This window comes from Juglans microcarpa x Juglans regia, chromosome 7D (genome assembly GCF_004785595.1).
Source record: "Juglans microcarpa x Juglans regia isolate MS1-56 chromosome 7D, Jm3101_v1.0, whole genome shotgun sequence".
Taxonomy (NCBI): Eukaryota; Viridiplantae; Streptophyta; class Magnoliopsida; order Fagales; family Juglandaceae; genus Juglans; species Juglans microcarpa x Juglans regia.
Window position 1 is genome coordinate 17,873,509 of NC_054606.1, and position 22,199 is coordinate 17,895,707.

The window sequence follows — 22,199 nt, forward strand, 5'->3', positions numbered from 1 at the left end:
CCTCATGAATTTAGATAATGTCACTATGCTACGCTACCAGGCTTGAAGTTTGCTATTGAAAAGAGTGGATCAATATGAAACACAACAAAATTTTTTGGCCAAATTCACGTCTTCAAATTATTCAGCAAAGAAAAAGATAATAGTAAATGCATGCATTCTCTACACCATCAACTAAACTTCAATTACACAACTGCAAGAAGCAACGTAAAATATAACCTTCATTCTCTTTTCATTCTGTATCCTCTCTTTTCTGAGCGAGATGAAGAGAGCGAGCCAGACAAGCAGTCAATTACTAAATTTGCAGCCACAAGTAGACTCCAGGATCATGATCCAACAGAAGTTACCCACTCTCAATCACCATCCTCAGCCTTTACAGGACCTGCATTCACTGGCTTCTGAAAGACTCTTACTACTGGCATTCCATCACCATCATCATTTTCAACCCTCCACGATCGATCCTTTTTCCTCTGGGGTTTCTTGTGTTGTTTATGAGATGCCTTGGGCTTCTTAACCGTGAGCTTTTTAGAAGAAAGACCATTAGCTATATCGAACGAATTGAGATCATCCAGCACATGCTCCAAACTAGGTGCATCTTCACCTTGAACTTCTCGAGGGTTTTCAATATCAGATGAATCTGAATCATCATTTTGAGACAAGTGTGGTTCTACTGTATCTTCCAATTCACCTTCCTCATTGGATATTCCAGGGGGCATTTCATAGTGGGGCAACTTCCCGTCAATGTAATCCTTCAAAATCTGGCGGGCAGCTCTAGTTTCATCAGGCAGTCCACTAGAAGCAACATACCCACGAGAGGCACAATAAGCTCTCAACAGTTCAGATGCCAGAGGGTGCCGGGACTGTGGCTCATATGGCTTTGGTTTTGGCAGCTTAGTCTTGTAGACATCCTCAATGACATGTCTAGGAACTCGATTGGCCACTATCTGTACAGACTCCCTGTGCTCAGTCATCCGATCAATAGGCAATACTCCAGATGCAATCATCTCATATCTTGAGCTTGAGAAGGATGGAAATACTAATCCGGGGCAGTCACATAGGGTCAGCTCATCAGAAATAATGAGAGTTTGAAAATGTTTAGTCTTCCCTGGAGTAGAAGTGACACCTGTGCGCTTCTGGCCCACCAGAGCATTAATTGTTGAGCTCTTCCCCACATTAGGATAGCCAACAAATCCCACAATTACACTCTTCGATGCAGAACTTCCACCAACATCTCTACGAGGAGACTGAGACTGAATATTAGATGAACCTGTACTATTGGAGTGTGGTTTCCTCCTCATCTTGGCGATCTCTTCTGCCTCCCACTGTAAGCGGGCCAAAAGCTCATCCCTTCCATATATTTTTGTATCAGGGTTATCCATCTTCTGCTGGGTATCTTGCGTCTTCTGAGGGTCACTAAAATCTTTCCCTTCAAGAGTAGCAGAAGCAGCTTTAGCTGACCAGAACACAGAGAGAATCTCATTAAGGCGGAAATATTCTGCCCATTTCTGCCTGCAAGAAAGCTAACCAATGAAACCTTTGAACAAGGTTAAACACCTGAAGAAATAGCAGACACTTGATAAAGCAGATACTAACCTGACAGAAAATGGTAAAAGATCTGCCTTGTTAACAAGAAGCAATGTCCGTTTGTGCTCATCAATCTCTTGTGCATATGCCTGCATTCAGAGAAGCTAAATGTTATGCCCATGTCCACGTCTCCATGCAGTCATGAAATCATCCAGTAACAGAGGAAATAATTAAGTTTAGTAGGAGTTTATTTGCAGATGACAGATATGCAAGACATTTCTTCGAATCTCAGAATTCAGTGTACTAGTAAAAATTGGATCCCTCCACTGGGGAATCCCATTTAAAGGATCACAGAAATGAATTTTTCAATAGGAAATGAGTCCTCTTCTGCTTCATAAGCCAACTCACAAGATTTATATATAATGAGATTCTTGGTATATGAGAATCATTCTAAAATGATCTTTAATATTTCAATAATTACGAAGGGATTTATTCAAGGCCCCACACACTTTTCTCTCTCCTAAACACTTTTCTCTCCGTACACATGTAAAAAAATACGTAGTTTTCCTTGCTTGGGTGGTTGGTGAAGGAGGAAAGATGGGTTTCTACATGGATATTGTAATTGAATCCAAGCTTTTCCCACTTGCCAAGGATGGGGGCTGGTTAGTCATCACTGAGGAAAGCAGGAGGGTGAAGTCAAGGTTATTTTTGGGTCCTTCAACAGTGCATTGGTTGGCCAAGGCATTGATAGATTGTTCGAAGGAAGCGAAATGTGATTTTTTCACCCCCGTAAGGGAGGGTAGTCGAAGCTTTCTGGCGCAGCGGTGTTCGAATGATAGGGAAAGATATATTGTTGTGGTGGAGTATGGGGGTAGTGGTAGAAGAAATTGTGTCTTTGTGCCTAAAGAGAAGGACAGCAGTGGGTGGAGAAAGATGGGGGGAGGCACTGTGGGAGTCTCTCCAAGAAAGGAAGTACACCACCAGTCATGGTGCATTACCACCACCGGTGCGAAAGGAGCCACTGTTGGTGGAGCCTCCTTGACAGTCCCTGTGGTCAAACAGATAAGTGGAGGCAATGTACAGCAGAGAGGAGGCTTCAGTTCTGATTCTGACACATTACGACGTGATGGGAGCAGATAGGCAGGTGGCGTGGCTGAGGGGGAAGTGCTATGTGCACTGCGGGATGCAAAGGTGCAACTGGGAAAGTTGCAGAATCAAGTTGATGTTCTGATTTCTGTTGTCGAGCTTAAAGAGGAAAGAGGTGGGGAGGAAAGGGCTGGGCCTTGGCTGAGTAAAGAGTTTCGGGCTGGGCAGCAGGAGGGCCCAGGCCTGTCAAAGGAGGGCTATAGCCTTCCAAAGGCCTTGAATCAAATCAGGCCCACTAGTGGGCCTCTCACACCTGGGCCCAAGCCCGCTGGGAAGAAGAGGCCTCCCATGTGGAGGATTTGCCAGGACACTTCCAGAAGGGCCTCAGCTAACGGCGGCCCAGCCACCGTGCCGGAGTCCTCATCGGCAGCATTGCGACTTGTCATGGGTCCTTCGACGACCCAAATGGTGCCGACGATGGAGGTAAAAGGAGCACTAGGGTCACGATCTAGGCTTCTCGAAGAGCTCTCGCTGTCGTGTGTCGCCACCTCCACCCAGTGTGGACAGAAACTGCTGATGAGCACCATAGAGGAGTCGCCTCCTCAGATGGAGGCTCCTGTGCAATTCCTGGACCACTTGGAGCTTATGTCAACGGGAGGGGTAGAGATTTTGTCGACGGGAAGGGCACAGCTTATGTCACAGCCGTGTGTTGTCACCTGTGGACAGAAACTGCCATTGGCCACCATGGAGGGGTTGCCTCATCAGTTGGAGTCCCCTGTGCACTTCCTAGATCATTTGGAGTCTATGTCGACGGGAAGGGCACTTTCAGAAACCTGTGAAGGTGTGGAAGGTGAGGTGGAGGACGAGGGTTTACTTTAGAAATTGGCAAGTGTGGATTCGAGGGTCCCTAAAACTCAGTTGGCCACTAGCAATGTTTTGGTTGAATGGGAGGACAAGAGTATTTTCGGGAAAGAGGAGAGGAGGCCAATTTCTAACCTGCAGTGGGTTCCCAATGAAGGGGAGCCTATCCCGTTGAATCTTATGTTACCCAATGAATCAAATGTGTCGGATTGGGTGCTCCATAGGATGAAGGAGATCCAATACTGTGTTGGAATGGAATGTGTAGGTTATGAAGAACAGTTCATGGCCCTATTTACGGCCATTGAGGCAGGCCATTCGCAGTCTAAGAAGTTGGGGTCGAAAAAACAGCGAGAGCTCAAGCGCCTTACTTGGTTGATGAATGATGAGGGAAGCTCAAGTCGATCTAGAGCTAAAAGGAAGGGGCTTGCCTTTCCTTTATGAAGCCGAAAATTGTATCTTGGAATGTCCATGGGTTGAATGAAGCAAATAAACGACTTCGTATAAAAAATTTGTTTCGGGAGTGGAGGGTGGACATAATATGTTTACAAAAAACTAAGCTGAATTTTGTTTCTAGGAGGATTGTGCGAAGTGTATGGAGTTGTACGTATGTGGATTGGACTTATCTTGCTTCTAAGGGGGCTTCGGGTGGAATCTTATTGATGTGGGATAAAAGAGTTGTGGAGAAAATGGAGGAGTTTGTGGGAGAGTGTACTGTGGCCTGCTCTTTCAAGAGTGTGGTACACAATTTTATGTGGGCTTTTGTAGGTTTATACGGACCAAATGTAGACAATGATCGAAGACTTTTATGGGAGGAACTCGCGAGGTTACATAGCTGGTGGGAGCTCCCCTGGTGCATAGGCGGGGATTTCAATGTCATCAGATTCCCTAGTGAACGATCAGGAGACAGTAGGATGCGCCCAGCAATGTTAGACTTTTCAGAGTGTATATTCGACTTAAATTTGTTGGATATTCCTCTCATGGGGGGCTCTTTTACTTGGTCGAATAATCAAATATGGTCCCGATTAGACAGATTTCTAATCTCACTAGAGTGGGAAGTGCATTATCTGGAGGTGTGCCAAAAGAGGTCACCTTTGCTCGGACCATTTTCCCATAATGTTGGATTGTGGTAGCATATGAGGCGGGCGCCGATCCTTCAAGTTTGAAAACATGTGGCTGAAAAGTGAAGGCTTTGTGGATAAAGTTAGGCAATGGTGGTCTTCATATCAATTTCGTGGTAACCCCTCTTTTATTTTAGCTGGTAAACTCAAAGCCTTGAAGTATGATCTTAAGATCTGGAATGCTCAGTCTTTTGGTTATTTAGGGGAGAGAAAGAAATCCATGGAGGAGTTGTAACAGTTTGAGAGGATACTTGAGGAGAGAGTTCTCTCACTTGAGGAGCTACAACGGAAGGTAGAGTTGGATTCTGAATTGGAGAGAATTTTATCTTTGGAGGAGATCTCTTGGCGACAGAAGTTGAGAGCATTGTGGTTGATTGAAGGGGATCGGAGCACAAAGTTCTTCCATAGAGTTGCTAACTCCCATAGAAGAACTAATACCATGGAAATGCTGAATATAAATGGTATGGAATGCAAAGAGGCCCATAGGATTCAGGAGCATGTGGTGGATTTCTATGAACAATTGCTTTCAGAACGAGAGGGTTGGAGGCCTAAGCTTGATGGCCTCGGCTTTGACACTATTGAGCCTCAGGCAATGTCTTGGTTGGAGAGGCCTTTTGAAGAGGTGAAAGTTTTTGATGTAGTAAGACACATGGCTAAAGATAAAGCTCCTAGTCCAAATGGTTTCTCGATGGATTTCTTCCAAACTTGTTGGGAGGTAGTGAAAGAGGACATTATGAATGTGTTTCAGGAATTATTCTCGACTGTAAAGTTTGAGAAACGCCTTATTGCCACTTTCATTGCATTGATCCCAAAGAAGATTGGAGCCTTGGAGATTAAGGACTTTCGACCCATTAGTCTATGAGTGGGGTGTACAAAATCATCTCTAAGGTGCTTGCAAACATGTTAGGGGAGGACTCCGGTCAGATCATTTCAAAGCCACAAAATGCGTTTGTTCGGGGTAGTCAAATTTTGGATTCAGTCCTTATAGCGAATGAAAGCCTGGATAGTAGATTAAAGTCAAATTCCACAGGGGTTATTTGTAAATTAGATATGCAGAAGGCCTACGACTATGTAAATTGGGATTTCCTCTTATACTTGCTGGGGAGATGCGGGTTTGGGGTTAGATGGAGGTCGTGGATTAGTTGGTGCATCTCAACTGCAAGGTTCTCAGTTTTGATCAATGGTTGCCCACAGGTTTCTTTAGTAGTTCTTGCAGTTTGAGGCAAGGTGACCCACTATCCCCACTTTTCTTTGTCATTATTATCCTTAGTAGGATGATATCGGCGGTGGTTGCTCACGATTTTGTGGCTGGATTCCCGATTGGTGACCCCAATAGGGGCATGATTACTTTGTCTCATTTACTTTTTGCAGATGACACACTATTATTCTGAGGCAGACCGTAATCAGTTGAAGGCATTGAAGGCTATCCTCCTATGCTTTGAAGCAGTGTCAGGTTTGAAAGTGAATTTTGACAAGTTAGAGTTAGTACCAGTGGGGAACGTCAGCAATACTAGGCAACTAGCTAGTATACTTGGGTGCAAGGTAGCCTCTTTTCCCATGTCTTATTTGGGATTGCCTCTGGAGGCAGCCTCAAGAGCCTCGTCTATTTGGGATCCTGTTATTGAGAAGATAGGAAGGAAATTGACTGGGTGGAAGAGATTGTATTTGTCGATGGGTGGATGTTTGACTCTCATTAAGAGCACTCTTCTAACTTACCTAAATATTTTTTGTTTTTGTTTCCTATACCTGCTAGTGTGGCGGCTCAAATTGAAAAATTGTATCGGAATTTCTTATGGAGCGGGATGGGGGACAAATCCAAATTTCACCTGATGAGATAGGACAAGGTGTGTAGACCAATCTCGTCAGGAGGTTTGGGTGTAAAGAATTTGAGAATTTTTAATCGGGCTTTACTTGAGAAATGGTTATGAAGGTATAACATGGAATCAGACGCCTTATGGAAGCACGTGGTTGATCGCAAATATGAGAGTTTGTGGGGCGGATGGTGTACTCAAGAGCCACATGGGGCTGATGGTGTAGGGGTTTGGAAGTTTATTCGACGTGGATGGGGGGAATTTTATAGCCGTGCTAGAGTAGTCTTGGGGGGGGGGGTCCCGAATCAAGTTTTGGAGGGACATATGGTGCGGGAATGAGGCCCTAAAGGATTCTTTTTCAGCTATTTTCCTTGTGGCTAGTAATCAAGATGCTTCAGCAGCGAACCTCATGCTTCGTTTAGGGGACCAAGTGCAGTGGAATGTCACTTTCAGTAGAGTAGCACAGGATTGGGAAATAGACAGCTTTGAGGCTTTTTTCAGCCTATTATATTCGATGAAGCCGAACAGTCAGCAAGTTGATAAGTTGTGGTGGACTCCTGCAGGTTAAGGCACTTTTTCGGTCCGATCTTTCTACAAGTCCCTTTCACATATAGCACATACTCAGTTTCCATGGAGGAAAATCTAGAGGAATAAGGCACCTCCTAAAGCGGTTTTCTTTACTTGGACAACACCATTGGGAAAGATTTTGACTATTTATAATCTGCGGAAGCGACAGGTAGTTATCCTCGATTGGTGTTGTATGTGTAAGAGTTACGGTGAGACAGTAGAACACCTCTTGTTACATTGTGAGATAGCTAGAGCCTTGTGGCTGGAAGTGTTTAGCCGAGTTGACTTATATTTTGTAATGCTTGCAACGGTGATTGATCTATTGGCTAGCTGGACGCTTCCGAGAGGAGTCTCACAAATCAAAGCCGTATGGAAGATGATTTTGTCCTGCATTATGTGGTGCTTATGGCAAGAGCGGAATGAGCGGACTTTCGAAAACAAGGAGCGGTCACTAGAGGAACTTCGCACTCATTTTTTTCGTACTTTATTTCTATGGGCCATAGCTTTAGATTTTAACGGCCTGACTTTTCATGACTTTCTAGTTTCTAATATTGTGATCTAGATAGGCCTTATCTCTTGTATATCATCTTGTGTACTTGGACTTCGCCTATTCTTTATTAATAACATTATCGTTTTCTTATAAAAAAATAATAATAATAATAATAATAACGAAGGAAATGAAAATGATAGAAGAAAAAAAGGCAAATAAGATGAGAATGTTATTCCTTTGCACAAGACCACCAAACCAACATATAAGAATGCCCCAGATTCAAGAAATCCTCAGGAATTTTGAAAGTGCAACTAAACTCTATCGAAAACGAACTTGTTGGACAGGTTGTAATGTCTTCTGCATTGGTCTAAAAGAACATGAATATATGGGACAATATATATATATAGGCTAAATGAATTCACAAATAAATTAATCAACCCAAAATAGGTAAGAGTCGATTAAAATCCGAATGAAAGTCCTATATCTTTCTTTTTACAACTTATATATGTGGCTTTTTGTCTCATCACATTCCAGATGAACCATCTAAAAGATTTGGTCTCAAGATTTTAAATAAAGTTTCCATATTGATATTGACATTCAAGAACAACTTAAAAACACAGTATTTTTTTTTTGATAAGTTAAAAACACAGTATTTTAATATCTTATAATATTCTAAACATTGTTAATCACATGTTTACAAAACCACAATATTTTACTTCAGTCCCCAATATTAAAATGCCTAGTTCCTCCCCTGCTTGGCATAAACCATGATGAAGATTGTAAGGGTCACCATTTTGTACTTCTAGTAAGACTTTCATTTGTCAAATTTGTAATAGTATGCTTGCTTCTAAGACATTACAGAACATATTAGATTTTATCAGGTTCTCTCAAATCTAGAAAGACATCATATTTGCCCAAAAAAAAAAAAAAAAAAAAAAGAAGTCCAATTGGGCTCAAGCATGTCAAATGGACTGTTTATAAAACGAAATAAAGAGAGCATTACCTCAAGATCAGGGCAGCGGTAGAACAGTGGGTCTCGGGCATCAACAACCATTACAAGCTGAAAAGAAAAAAACGAAATCAGAATCCCGAGGTAAATCACATAAAACTTATGATAGAAGATTCGACATGTTCCATAAAAAGAAAAGCTAATAAGATATGAATAGCAAAACACCTAGTTTGTGTGTAAGGAACACTAATGTGAACTTTTAATAGAAATCAAAAGGAAAAAGAGATCCAAGAGGAATTTTAAATTCTCTATGGTTGATGCCTTGATGGGGTACATCAACATCACAGGCGGATAAAAATTTCTACCAGCTAGTAAGCTCAGCGCTCAAAAGAAGTGCAGCCGTAGCCAAGACATTGAAGAAAACATAATAACAAATATGCATTTAAATAATTATGGTTAGATGTAATAACTAAATTCTTACAAGCATATTAAGTGATATTAAACAGTACTATTAGAATTACAAAACAATGACAACTAATCTACAATATTTGGGACGTTTATATTGTCATTAATTAAATAATTTTTTAATAATATTTTAGATAAGTAGGATTCTGGAATAGGATTATGGCATGTTATAACAATGTTTTGCCTGAACGCAAGCTTAACAAACATCTCCAGCGAACAGAGTAAGAACCGAATCAACTAATATGCTTTAGCCCTGGAGAGATTTCACTGCACAGCAATATCTTCCAAAAGAACGGAGGTTTAAGAAATATTACCAAAATTAATCTAATAAGCAAAGTGATCATTCCCAATTATAATTTAGCTTGGGTGATGCCGAGAAGGGTACGTGATCTCCTCGCTTCTTGGAGAGGCATTCGGGGCAACTCTCAAATTGTATCCATATGGAAGATGGTACCAATATGTCTATGGTGGTGCATTTGGAGGAAGAGGAATGCAAGAAGCTTTGAAGACCAAGTGCAGTTGAAGGATGAGCTTAGAACTCTTTTTTCAATACTTTACTCCATTGGTCGATTGTAATTGATTTTCATGGCATGACCTTTCATGAATTCCTTGTATCACTAAACTAGCACACCTAGGTGTTGCTCTTGTATATGTCCCATATACTTGGGCTTTTGCATACTCTTTTGATCAATTAAAATTTGTTTACCGACAAAAAAAATTAATTAAGTCTATCTAACAATGAAATATTCCTGTTAACATCTTGTAGTAACTGCCTTATGGGTGTTCCATTTCTGCATTCTTTTTGCTGTTTCTTGTATGCTGAACTGAGCAGATTTCATTTCTTTGATATATTTGTCTCAATGAATGCATGTATATGTGCACCTTCTTAGTTAGGGCATACAGTTGTTTTCTTCTTGTGTATTGAACTGGGCTATGACCATTCATTGATCAATAAAATTTATTTACTTATAAAAAAAAAAATGAATGCATGTATATGTGCATCTCTGTCGAATGCACATTTCTTAAAAAGGAGTGGTGTTTTGTTGTTGGGGTGACAGCTGGCCTCCACTCTTCAGAAAATGGTGGGAAATGTATTTGGCGATGTTCTTGAAAAAAAAAATGTATTTGGTGATGTAACGTTAACTACTGACTGGGGCGGACTTGGGCTAAAGTTTTCATATTATGACAAGATGACACTTGTGATAACTATTGACATCCTAAACCCCAAGGGGTTGGCTAAGTGGTAAGGGCTTTGGCCCTGGGGATATGCTCTGCCTAGGTCTAAGGTTCGAACCCTTGGGGGCAAACAATTTCTAAGGGTATCCTATCATTGAAAAGTTGATGATTTACCAAATCAGTATGATGGGGGCACATTACATGCGCCTGGGGTTTAACCAAGTAAAGACATGTTGCATTTGCATGGTCTCCGAAGTTCCTTGTCATTTAAACAAGTAACTTTTGACAAACCAGCGAGTAGGCATTGGAAGGGCCCAACTGCTTACAAGTTTGAGGACTCAAGGGATGACAAGATGTGGTGGGATCCCTCTAGAAAAGGTACATTTTCTGTTCGTTCCTTCTATAGACCCTTACAAACCAGCAGAACATTCATTTTCCTTGGAAAAACATTTGGAGAAATAAGGCGCCTTCAAAGGCAGCATTTTTCGCATGGACAGCTTCTTTGGGCAAGATCTTGACAATGAGCAACCTACAGAAACACCAATTGATAATTGTTGACTGATGTTGTATGTGCACAAAGAGTAGTGAAACAGTGGATCATCTGCTACTCCATTATGAGGTCGTCAGGCTTTATGGGATGATTTCTTTGGAAAGAGCTAGCCTGGGTTATGCCTGCTAGTGTGGTCAAGCTTCTGGCCAGCTGGAGGAGTATTTGCTGTACTCCACAAATTGCAGCTTTGTGGAAGATGGTTCCTATTTGTACTCTAAGGCGCATATGGAAGGAACTCAATGATTGGAATTTGAAGATAGGGAATGCTTGCAGCTCACTGGAGGACATTCAATTGTTCTTTGCTAATACATTATTCCCACGGGCTAAAGCTAGTGACTTCAATGGACTAGATTTTCATGATTTTCTTGTATCTATTTCTTCCTCTTAACTAGGTGTTTCCTCTTGTATAATTCCTTAGTTATTAAAAAAAAGAATATTACTGGACATTGTGTTACAGAACTACTAAAAATCCTCCTGACTGAAACTTTTGATGCCAGAAGCTGCCTTTGTCCAACCAGAGCCACCACATATGACCGTTTCTTTGTCCTTTGAGATTGAGACTCCATAATATTCACCGTTGAAGAACCTCTTATATCATATGAAACAAAACCTCAATGAGGTGCTCAAGAAGACAACAATGCTGCCCCAACTGTTATGATGAAAGAAACAATCAGAGCTGAGTGGCAAAATATGTCCAGCCTTACTCTTATGCCTCCAGAAAGAATGCAAAACCTTTCTGGCCACCTCCCCCATATTTTGCTAGGGCAGAGAAACTAACCATATCTAATGGAGTAACATTGCGCAATGAATGTTGTGTTGGTAATTCTTGAAGATTTCACAGATTCAGGCAGTTTTTACACAGGGCCTCCATGGTAATCAACGGCACTTAACCCAAAAAGAAACCAAGCGGAGCACACCCCTGCTTCTTTCATGTGAAGACAAAGATACTCTCTTCCACTAAGAACTCAAAAGAATTTGCATAAACTAAAAACCAATATTTAAGAAAAGGAAAATTAAGGAACTACAAACAAACCAACACCAAAACTGCTATGCCCCTACACCATATTTTGCCTCTTCAAAAATCAAGCAGCTCCAACAACAATAAATTGCCCGACTCGCTGATACTAAGAATGAAATATAATATCTTCTCCTCTCCTCGTGCACATCCTAAGAGGCTGAACTTTAGCTTAATATTCATTTGTAGTATAAAGCTATTTTTATTTTGGCCCAATGTAAAAGCATCTTGAAACTTCTGACGGACACTTGCTGGGATATTTGCACTTATCAAACTGAAGGAAAAGCTAAGAAATATTCTATCCACTTTTTTTTTTCCCTTCACAGACAATTAGGGAAAATCAGTTGGACTAACTGCTTGTTGATGTTCATGCATCTGCAGCCCCACAATAATTTTTTGATAGGTTTTCAGGATTTTAAATTCTTTTCTGCAGCACCACAAGCTTAAAACACTAAAAAGAAACTGTTTCCCAATTGTAAAATTAGAATTTTCTGTTTCATACCATTAATAGAGAATATGATCTTACCAGATCACTACGTTCAACAACTCGCCAGAGCTGTCTCCAGATATCCAGGTTCTTCTCAAAAGGGGTAAGAACAAGCTTATCGTTCTCCTCAAGTCTGAAGACAATACATTGCTATAAGGATGCAAATACATCGAACAGAACATTTACATAATGCATCATGATTACGAGTTAAAAACGGTTTATTAACCAACTAATAACACAAAGATGGTCAATATAAAAATCTGCAAAGCCACATCCCCAAATCCATCAGCTTGTGAAATTAGAACACACTAGTATGTGTGCCCTAACTTGAAATTTTACCTCAATTCAACAGGCTTCTGAAGATGAAATCCCAATTTAGACACAATTCAGAAAATAATCAAGAAACCCAAAAACAAACATAACCTATGAGTTCAAAACCAATTTCCCACTACTGCATTACTTATTCTAAAAAGTGATTCAAAACCATCCGTAGCCCCATACAACTATACAATCCACTTCAATCATATATAATGAAAGCTTGGGCTGATAGGAAATAAGACTCCTCCTTGTGGTGCAACATTATTCACTTCCATTATTATTATTATTTTTTTTGGTAAAATAAAATTTTATTGATCGCAAAGTAGGCATAACCTAAGTACAAAGGGTGTATACAAAGAAAACACCTAACAGAAATTAGGAACTAGACATTGATACAAGAAAATCATGAAAACTAGTCCCATTACAATCAATAAGAAGCAGCCCACAGTAGTAGCATGTTGTAAGAGAATCTATTACATTATTTTCTTCAAAACTCTTTTATAAAATAAAATAATTTTAGATGCTTTGCTCTTTCTTTAGTTTTATTAAAGCAATCATCCCTTTAGACTTTGTATATTACACCTGTTTGGAAGTTTGGAAGGAAGTCACTTATTTTACACAACACCAGTGTTTTAATGGCAGGTCAGGTGGATATTGTCCTCATTAAGTCAGAATAAGATTTTCATAGCTCATTTCACAAAGCATTTGGAAAGATTATATGATTTAAAGATCGTTCAGGGAAGGGAACAATAGCTTGCTGTGGGTTCATGCAGGAAATTCCAGATTTTCGGTTAGTTCCTTTTATAACGTGCTAACCTGCCATTGTGTTTGTGATTACCCCTGGAAATGCATTTGGAAAGTTAAGATGCCTTGTAAGAAGGCATTTTCTTTTGGTTGGTATCTCTTGGAAAATTCTGACCACAGATAACTTAAGAAAGCGTGGACCTTGTGTAGTAGATCGGTGCCTTACGTGTAAAAAAGATGGTGAATCTGTTAACAATCTTTTTCTTCATTGGGAGGTGGCCAAGATTTTGTGAAATGAGATTTTTGGTAGGACAGGAATTGCTTGGGTGATGCCTCAGCATTAAGCAAGTGGTGGATTTTCTTGCTTATTGGAAAGGTTTTGGGGGAAGACAACGTGCTGCTGCCATTTGGAAGATGATCCCCTTGTGTTTGATGTGGTGATTATGGTTGGAGAGGAATGGGAGGTGTTTTGAAGACAAAGTATGCTTGATGGGAGAACTTAGGGAGTTTTTCTTTAATACTTTGAGTTTGTGGGCTAAGGCTCTTGTATTGAATGGAGATGATTCTCTCGATTTGCTTTAGTTTTTTTCAGCTTCTACTTCTTGTGTACTTGGGCTATGCCTATTCTTGGAAATAAAATCTCTTACTATTTATAAAAATAAAAATAAAATTCACAGAGTTCATGGTATGTATGCTTCTTTACTGTATGCCATATTTATACAAAAACCTTGACGCCAAGTTTTTAAATAAATTTATCATTGTTAATATTTCGCTGCATAATGAGAAAATTTCAGGTCAAGTGAATCATGTTTATTATTGATTATGCTTTGGCGAATCTATTTTATTGTGGCTTTGTAGTCTTCTAACTATTTGCTTTTAGTCGGCGAATTATTTTTTTTTTTTTTACTTTTTAGTGACGTATTCAACTACAAAAGGATTATTGTCATGCAAGTCCCTTAGCATTGGGTGATAAAAAGTTTCTTAGTTGTTAAATATTACCGATAAAAAACTAGTTGTAAAATGTCATTAGGATTCATCACTTCATATTAGACTCACCCACATTGGTTGTAGAAATTATCTTCAAATTTTTTTATATGTAACATCAAACATCAATACTTTGACATGATTACTTGTTAGTTTTACATAATTTTAATGACATCACACACACGTGCAAACAGGTATTCAGCTAGCTGTTTGCTAAACTAAGGTCTCTATCTATGATGGGCAGATGGCCAATGCATACAAGACTTTTAGGTCTGCAAAGTCCCATCCCCCACCCCCCAACAACACACACACACACACACACACACAAACGGGCACACAGCTAGTTGCTTGCTGTGAGTGGCGAACTTTCATGGCTTCATAGTTATATCGACTTTTGTCTATCTTTAAATTACAGCTATAACTACAGGCATGTTGAACTTAATTGATTTGTGTTTCTACTCCTGCCATGCAGCTTGTCACCATGATTATAATAATTGTCCTGCAAGCTTTCTGATTTTACCTTGAGCTTCTTTTTATCTTAGATAATTGTTGGTGTAATTCATATTTACTCCTAGAAGAAAACGATAAAGGGAGAATTTCACTTAAGTTTTGAGTTGGGTACCCTAGACAACCTAATGTGATATTAGTCTTTTTAGTTATTTCACATACTAAAATTAGTAAACAGAGATCCTCCAACACAGTTGGTAGATACTGGACAATATAGAGGTGGCGGAAGAAAGAGCCTTATCATCATTCCTGAGGAAGTAGAAGGCAAGGCATGGAGGAAGATGGCTATGGAATTGCATGGGCTATGTGGTAGTGCAGACAAAAATGTAGCACAGGAGTATGGAGATTCTGAAACTTCCAAAAAGCAAATAAGCAACGGCCCATGTGGAGGAGTTACATCAAAAGTGTATGCAGAGGTTGTCTCATGCTCAGTGCCATTCCCCAACAGCGACGCCGGAAAAATTCATGAGAAATCACAACAAGGGATATAGAAACAGAGTATGAAGGTCAGTACGGGTATCTTGGAAGGAAAAAGTTACCCTTTGTGAGACCTGTAGAGATAGGAGGTCTCAGGTGCCGACAACAACCAGAGTTTACGCAAGAAGTGATGGTGGCTCTCTGACAGAGGGGTGCGACATAGAAAGGATGACTCTACACAACCTCAAAACAGAGCTGATAGAATTGAGAGAGAAAGTCAGTGGCTTATTATAGCAGGTAAAATAGGATATGGGCCTGGGCTTGAGTCAGAGAAGAAAAGTTAAAGGAAGCTGCTAGAAAGAAGTTCGTGGGCCTCAGTGGTACAAGATTCTCGTGGGCTAAGAAAGGGAAGTAGCAATTCGACCCAACCTCAGTCATACAAGCCCAAAGATCTAAGAGCATTGGCCATTGCTAAGTCCAAAATTTGACTAAAAGTTGAAGTTTTGGCTAAAGCCAAAATCATTGGAGATGTTAATCCATATTGGACTATCCATCCAACAGTCAAAATCATAATATAATATTAGATATTTTAATAATAATTTTTTTAATTTTTTTTTTTTTTTTTTATATTTTGCAAATACACTCCATATATTAATTAATAATTTGATTTTTACTTAAAATTATTGTTTTTTAACTATTTTTTTCCTCAATCTAATTATCCAATAGTAGCCATAGGGAATAAAAATAAAATATTATTTTGAAACGAATAGTGGCTGGTCAAATTTGCAGAAAGGGATGAATTTACTGTAGTTCAAAAGTGGAGCTTTGGAAGTTTTGACTACTCCAATGCAGACCACTTTTGAGCTACTTAGCCAAAATTTGGCTAGGCACTGGCATTTGGCTAGGCCAATGCCAGTGCTCTAAGGGCCTCAATGGTGCCAGATGTCGCAGGTCACAATAGCGTCAAAATTGGGTCATCGTTCGATGGTGCAAAACAGCCATCAGAACCAATGCTACATCGCATGGGGACTACACAGAATCCACAGACAGAAGAAGGCGAGTTGGTGGGTAGTGTCCTAGCTGATGAAATGTTGGCGCCGACGACAAATACTAACGACACTAACTCTGCTTTTGAAGCATAAAATGTCTCCCGGGAGCTCCAAATGGAGGAGAATACGATGGTATCATCCCAGAAAGAATTGTCTCTAGAGATAGGTGACTTGTTAAGTTCAGAAGGTTGGGGCTTACGAAGTGGGTGATACAAAGGAAAATGTAATCCCAAATAAAGCTATGGTCGTTTATGATTTGGATGGGGTCGAGGGAAAACAATGGCAGACGTTGTCTTCTATATCGGCTAGGGTGGGTGACGTACAAGCAGATCCTCAAGCCAATGAGGAGGTATATTGGGAACCACCTACTCCATTGAATTCTCTACACCCAAGAAGCAACATTTAGGTCTCTGATAGGGTTTAAGACAAAGTCAAGGAGATTCAACATTGTGTGGGGATATTATACAATGGTTTTGAGGACCAATTTATAGCTCTCCTCACAGCTATAGAGGCTGAACAGACTCTCTAGCTCACCAAATGAGATCAACTCAACAAAGAAGAGGCTAGAGAATTAAAAAGGCTTAACTAGACAGTCAACAATGGAGTAGGAGAGAGCAGTTTTAACCATGGAAGATTGAAGGGAAGGACAATGGATGCTGTTTTATGAAGCAGAAATTGTTTCATGGAATGTAAAGGGGCTGAATGAGAAGGAAAAGTGTCTCAAAATTAGAAACCAATTACGTAGTTGGAGATTAGACATCGTTTGCTTACAAGAAACAAAATTGGAATCTATCCCCCTAAGCACTATTAGGAGTTCGTTGTGTTGTAATCAAGTAGGGTAGCATTATTTACCATCCAATGGAGCATCAGGTGGCATTTAGTGATGTGGGATAAAATAGTGGTGGAAAAGCTAGAAGATTGCACATTCTATGGTGGCTTGCTCATTCAAGAACGTTGTGGATGGATATCAATGGGCCTTCACAGGTGTTTATGGTCCTAACTTGGATTGTGCAAGAAGAGTACTATGGGATGAATTGGCTCGCCTAAGCAGTATATGGGATTTACCTTGGTGTGTTGGTGGCGACTTTAACGTCATTTGATTTTTGAGTGAACGATCAGGTGGTTCTAGGTTCAATTCACCAATGGTAGATTTCTCTAACTTCATAAATGAACAAGATTTATTAAATCTTCCTCTTGCAGGTGATACCTCCACTTGGTCAAGCAACCGAGAACACCCCTCTTGGTCAAGGATCGATAGATTCCTTTTATCACCTAAATGGGAAGCACATTACCCGGAACTTATCCAAAAGAGACTCCCCAAGTTGTGCTCAGATCTCTTTCTCAACCTTCTTGATTGTGGAGGTATTCATGGTGGCCCAAGGCACTTTAAGTTTGAAAACATGTGGCTGAAATCAAATGGCTTCCTCGATCGAGTTTGACAATGGTGGTATTCTTATCAATTTCATGGCACTCCAAGTTACATCATGTCATGTAAATTGAATTCTCTGAAAAAAGATTTGAAGGCTGGGAATGAGCAAGCGTTTGGCAATATGGAAGCTCAAAAGTCTAATCTCTTTGAGGAACTCAAAGGATTGGACGGAGTAGAGGAGGAGATGGTATTCTCTGAAACCTTGAACGGGTTTCTATACTAGAAGAACTATCTTGAAGACAAAAAGTCAAGAGCATTATGATTGAAGGAGGGGATAAATGCACTAAGTTTTTTCATCGGGTGGCTAACTAGCATAGAAGGAACAATGCCATAGAGACGTTGATGGTCGATGGAGCTGTTTCTTCCAGCCAAACCGAGATCATAGAACACATTGTCAATTACTACAAGAGTTTGCTTTCAGAACAATTCTCTTGGTGATCAAAAAAATTGTGCCATATACTCGAGCCTTTCTCTCTATTTCATGCTCAATAAAATTTTGTTTATCAATAAAAAAAAAATGTGACTTGATCAGTCAGACAACTATACGCCAAATTATAATAATTTAAGCAGATGTTTCCACTACATTAAGCATTTCATATAAAATATAAATTTTAGGAACGAAAATCAAGTGTATTGGAGTCCATGTTGATGGGCAATATAAATTAATGGCATAGGCCTAACCTTGCGAGGTTTCGGCGCCATACTAAGAAAGCTTGTCTTTCATTTACATCAAGTTCTTCTACGGACATTCCAGCATTCCATGGTGGCCTGCAAGAAAATGACAACCTTTTAGACTACATTGATAAAACCCCAATGTGGAAAGGGATGAAACACATGCCTGCGTGGCACTTGAAGACTACTGGCATGCAGCATCTCCTCTCTCTTCTGTTGCTCTCTCCTTTCCTCTGGTGTCATGTTGCTAGTGCTAGTGCTTGAATCCCTACATCAAGAAATAGGCATAAGAGAAATACCATTTTTTTATGTGCATTCAAAGTAACATGGGCAAGCTTAAGATTTTCCTAAGCCATAAAGATTAAAACAAAACATAAATCATGAGGAAAGAATCGGCTCGAAATGTAAAAGTTGAGATCCTAAAAGCAAGACCAAATAATTGGGTTAGCATCCAAAATTTTTGAAGGTTTAAACCATATTATGTAAATAATCAAAATCAAACAATAAAATAGTTTTTTTTTTTTTTTTTTGGGGGGGGGGGGGGGGGGGGGGGGGAGGTGGATGATGATTAGGAACTAACAGATTGATAAGGAGGTTGGGGATGGGGTGGTCGAGGGAGAAGAGACGGTCGGCCTCCTCGGCCTGCTCAATGATGGCGTCGATGTCTGTGACCTCGGTGACCGATTCAAGAATCTTCTTTTGCTGGTTCCTGTAGATGTGGCCCTTCTCCTTCGACTGCTGCATCATCTGGTTGTGCTGCTTCACCAAAGCCCTGCCCAACCTGATTTTCTCCTTTTTTACCATCTTGATTCGACTAATCTTTGCTTGAGTTTCCCAGCACCAACACTTTTTGCTTTTTCTATTCTCTAACTATATAAAAACCCTATGAATGCTGATATCTCTTCTCTGGTCTACGGTGACAGAATATTGAGAAAGAACTTCCAAGGCCGTGGAAGGGGTGTGGCCAGTGTACAGGTAGAAACAACTCTGAGGTTACTAGGAAACCTTATTTGCTCTGATTGCCTTCTTCCCAGTGAAGGAGCAGACCTTACCTGAAGAACATACAAGAAGCTAAATAAGCAAGGATAGCAATCATCAGAAACAAAATTAAAAACCAACAATTGATGTTTGGTTGCCAGGAAAGACACTTTTTGGAAACTCCTGTTTGATTCATACCTCACATGCAATGTTTCATGAATCACAAGTAATCTAAGATATGGATCCCACCATTTTGGCTCCATCTGTACGTGTCCATTATTTGGACTAGTACCATTATACATGGTAACTCAATATGCAAGTAAAGAAAGCAAGAAAGCCTATATATATAAACATAGCCACCCCGATGGAAGAAAGCAAGAAAGCATATTGCCTAGTTTCAGTAATCAGAAAATATAATATTATCCATCCATATATCGGCAGACCAGTAGAAAAATTCTAGTCATTTCAAGATGTGTTATTTAAGGGTGTTGATTTGGATACGGATGTGGATATCTGGAGAAACCCAGATTCGGGTAGAGATCTGGATGCAGATATATATATATATATATATATATATATATATTTAGATCCGAGTAGATATCTGCATATCTGTCCAGATACCTGGATTTTTTTTTTTTTTTAAATCTGGGTTTTTAAAATCTGAAAATAAAAAAATAAATAGAAATAGAAACCATATAATGTCAGGAAAAAACCACCCATGTGAGGGTGGGTGAGTGGCCACACCAAGGGCGGCATGACCCGGGCCACCCATGGGGAGAACCTTGCAGGGTCACCAAAGTGAGTTCACTCAGATGCAAAACACAGATGTTGGTACCAACATCATAACATAGGCCACATTTCATACCGGTGGCAAGGCCAAAAACAAAATAGAGGCCACAATTATTACCTACGGCAGGGCCAATAACAAAACAGAGGCCACAATTATTACCCATGCCAAGGATTGTAACCAAAGCATACAGAACTTAACTGAACTTCTCTTGGAGCATAGGAGCATAATTTTATTCAATCTAGCATAGGAGCATAATTTTATCCAGTCTAGCATAGGAGCATCGCTTACATGAACTTGCTAGCACAACATAACTTGTCTCACAACAAAGTCGAGCATAATTGATCAAATCCTAAACAAAATTAGTACAATATATATGCAATACAAATAACCTAGCACCTCAAAAGGAAATGAGATGAAACATAGTAAAAAATTCCATGGCAATAACCCCACCATTCCCATTCTTCTAGCTCAGTTACTACACAACTTCAAGCCAACCAAAATAACTTCCAGGACTTTGTCTATAACTGGCCAGAACTACTCCAATCATGAATATGTCCATTCAAATATTTCATAAGCACTCGCTACTTTACACGCCGACCCATTTAATTGAATCTAACCACATATCATCAAATATGTTTCTAGCAACAAACTCTCATTCAGGACAGTTTGACAATTTGCATAAAGTACTCCATGTAATTATCCATTAAGCTTCAACCCAAGCCCTAATTGACCAAACTACATTAAAATAAACCTACTTCCATCCTCTAACCAACTCTTTGAACCTCCAAGCTTATTCTAAAGTTATAAACCGTCTCCCAAACAAGCTATAAAATCTTCCGAGCTCCAAAAACCAAACCTTTGTCACGCCCAATTTTCTGCCTATCCGAGACATTCACACCTAAATTCTCCTTTTCATTTCAGCAACCCATAATAATTAAGCCAGCAGAAATCACCCTCCCTCTGCCCGTAATACACTTCAAACAACCTCCAAGAAAATCAATTTACAACCAATCAAACCCTTAACCAAAATCGCAGTAAATCAACTCCGCAAATAATTTTTTTTTGATAAGTAATAATTTATTCAAGAAATAGGCATAAGCCCAAGTACACAGGACGAATACAAAGGAACTCCGCAAATATTACCTAGAACTGTTTTAATTTATCAACAACTCGGGTTAGACACGGTTTAAACAAGACGCACACTGGCAAGGTGAAAGTATCTTACCCAACTTGGGGTGGTGATCGGCTGAATTTGGTGGCTGGGATGTCAACTGTACAGGGGCGGTGTGTCTCAAAGGTCTCCGTCGGTGATGGTTGCTGGTCCGCGGCTCTTTTCCGAGAAAACTTGTGTGAAGGAAGAGTTCCGTGGTTTGGTTTTTCCCCTTGGTCGTTGCCGGTGCAACTGGGCGGCTTGGTTTGTGTGGCTTGGAGGAGCTCGGCTTCTGGTGGTGTGAGGATGGCGTCCACACGGTATTGGCTGGGCAGAGGTGAAGAGAAAGACTAAGGTTGAGAGAGGAGAACGGAGCAGACAAGAGAGAGGCCGAAAGGGGCTTTCCGGCGCTGGGGTGCGATGTCGTGTGGTGGTGCTGTACCGCAGCAGGCTAGTTTTGGCGGATGGTGGTGGAGCTCGCAGTGCCGGAACTTGGGTGACGACGGCAAAGGTAGGGCAAAACGTACGGGGAGAGATGAGAGAGAAACAGAAGTAGAGAGAGAGAGACCTACGGACGGAGAGGCTTACGTTCGAGGTGGTGGACGTATGCCGAGGAGGAGGTGCGGCAACGAGCAGGAGCTGTAGCTAGCCGGCGGGGGCGGCAGCTCAACACAGATGGAGAGGAGGGTATCGAGAGGGTTTGCCCAGGGGGTGGGAAGAAGAAAAGAGGAGAGCTTAAAGATTAGATTAGAATTTTGTTTTCGCAAGTACTCTCATCTCAAATTCTCTACTTTCATCGTTACAATCTTTTTAAATTTTAATATTAAATAATAATTTAAATTTTACAAATTTTAAAATAAAAATTATTTAAAAAAATTATATTCTAACAATATTTTATTCAATTTTTAATTTTAATATCAATTAATCTCATTTTATTTATAAAACAAACGAAGTCTTAATAAATTATACTTATATGGCTTATTATTATTATTTTTTTATTGAAAATTCTATTATAAGGGCATGTTTTGAATTTTGTTTGAAGATTTAGGTTAAGTTTGAATAGTG

General features: G+C 40.1%; 1 protein-coding gene and 1 long non-coding RNA gene across 3 annotated transcripts; one reads left to right on the forward strand and one right to left on the reverse strand.

The window, feature by feature from the left end:
• Positions 1–75: 75 nt before the first annotated feature.
• LOC121238770 (GTPase LSG1-2) lies at positions 76–21,921 on the reverse strand. Of its 2 annotated transcripts, none has more exons than XM_041135794.1 (8): positions 21,723–21,921; positions 18,797–19,268; positions 18,383–18,484; positions 18,226–18,312; positions 12,136–12,229; positions 8,458–8,514; positions 1,591–1,670; positions 76–1,506 (listed from the first exon to the last, which is right to left on the reverse strand). In XM_041135794.1, exons 2-8 carry the CDS (start codon positions 19,018–19,020, stop codon positions 351–353), a joined length of 1,800 nt encoding a protein of 599 aa, XP_040991728.1. In that variant the 5' UTR covers positions 19,021–19,268; positions 21,723–21,921; the 3' UTR covers positions 76–350. The 2 variants fall into 2 exon arrangements, with proteins under 2 accessions (XP_040991728.1, XP_040991727.1); XM_041135793.1 differs by having other exon boundaries at positions 21,128–21,921.
• On the forward strand, positions 9,232–16,772 carry LOC121238771. Its single transcript, XR_005935161.1, has 3 exons — positions 9,232–9,381; positions 9,899–9,903; positions 16,761–16,772. It is a non-coding gene; the product is annotated as an uncharacterized LOC121238771 (long non-coding RNA).
• Positions 21,922–22,199: the final 278 nt, after the last annotated feature.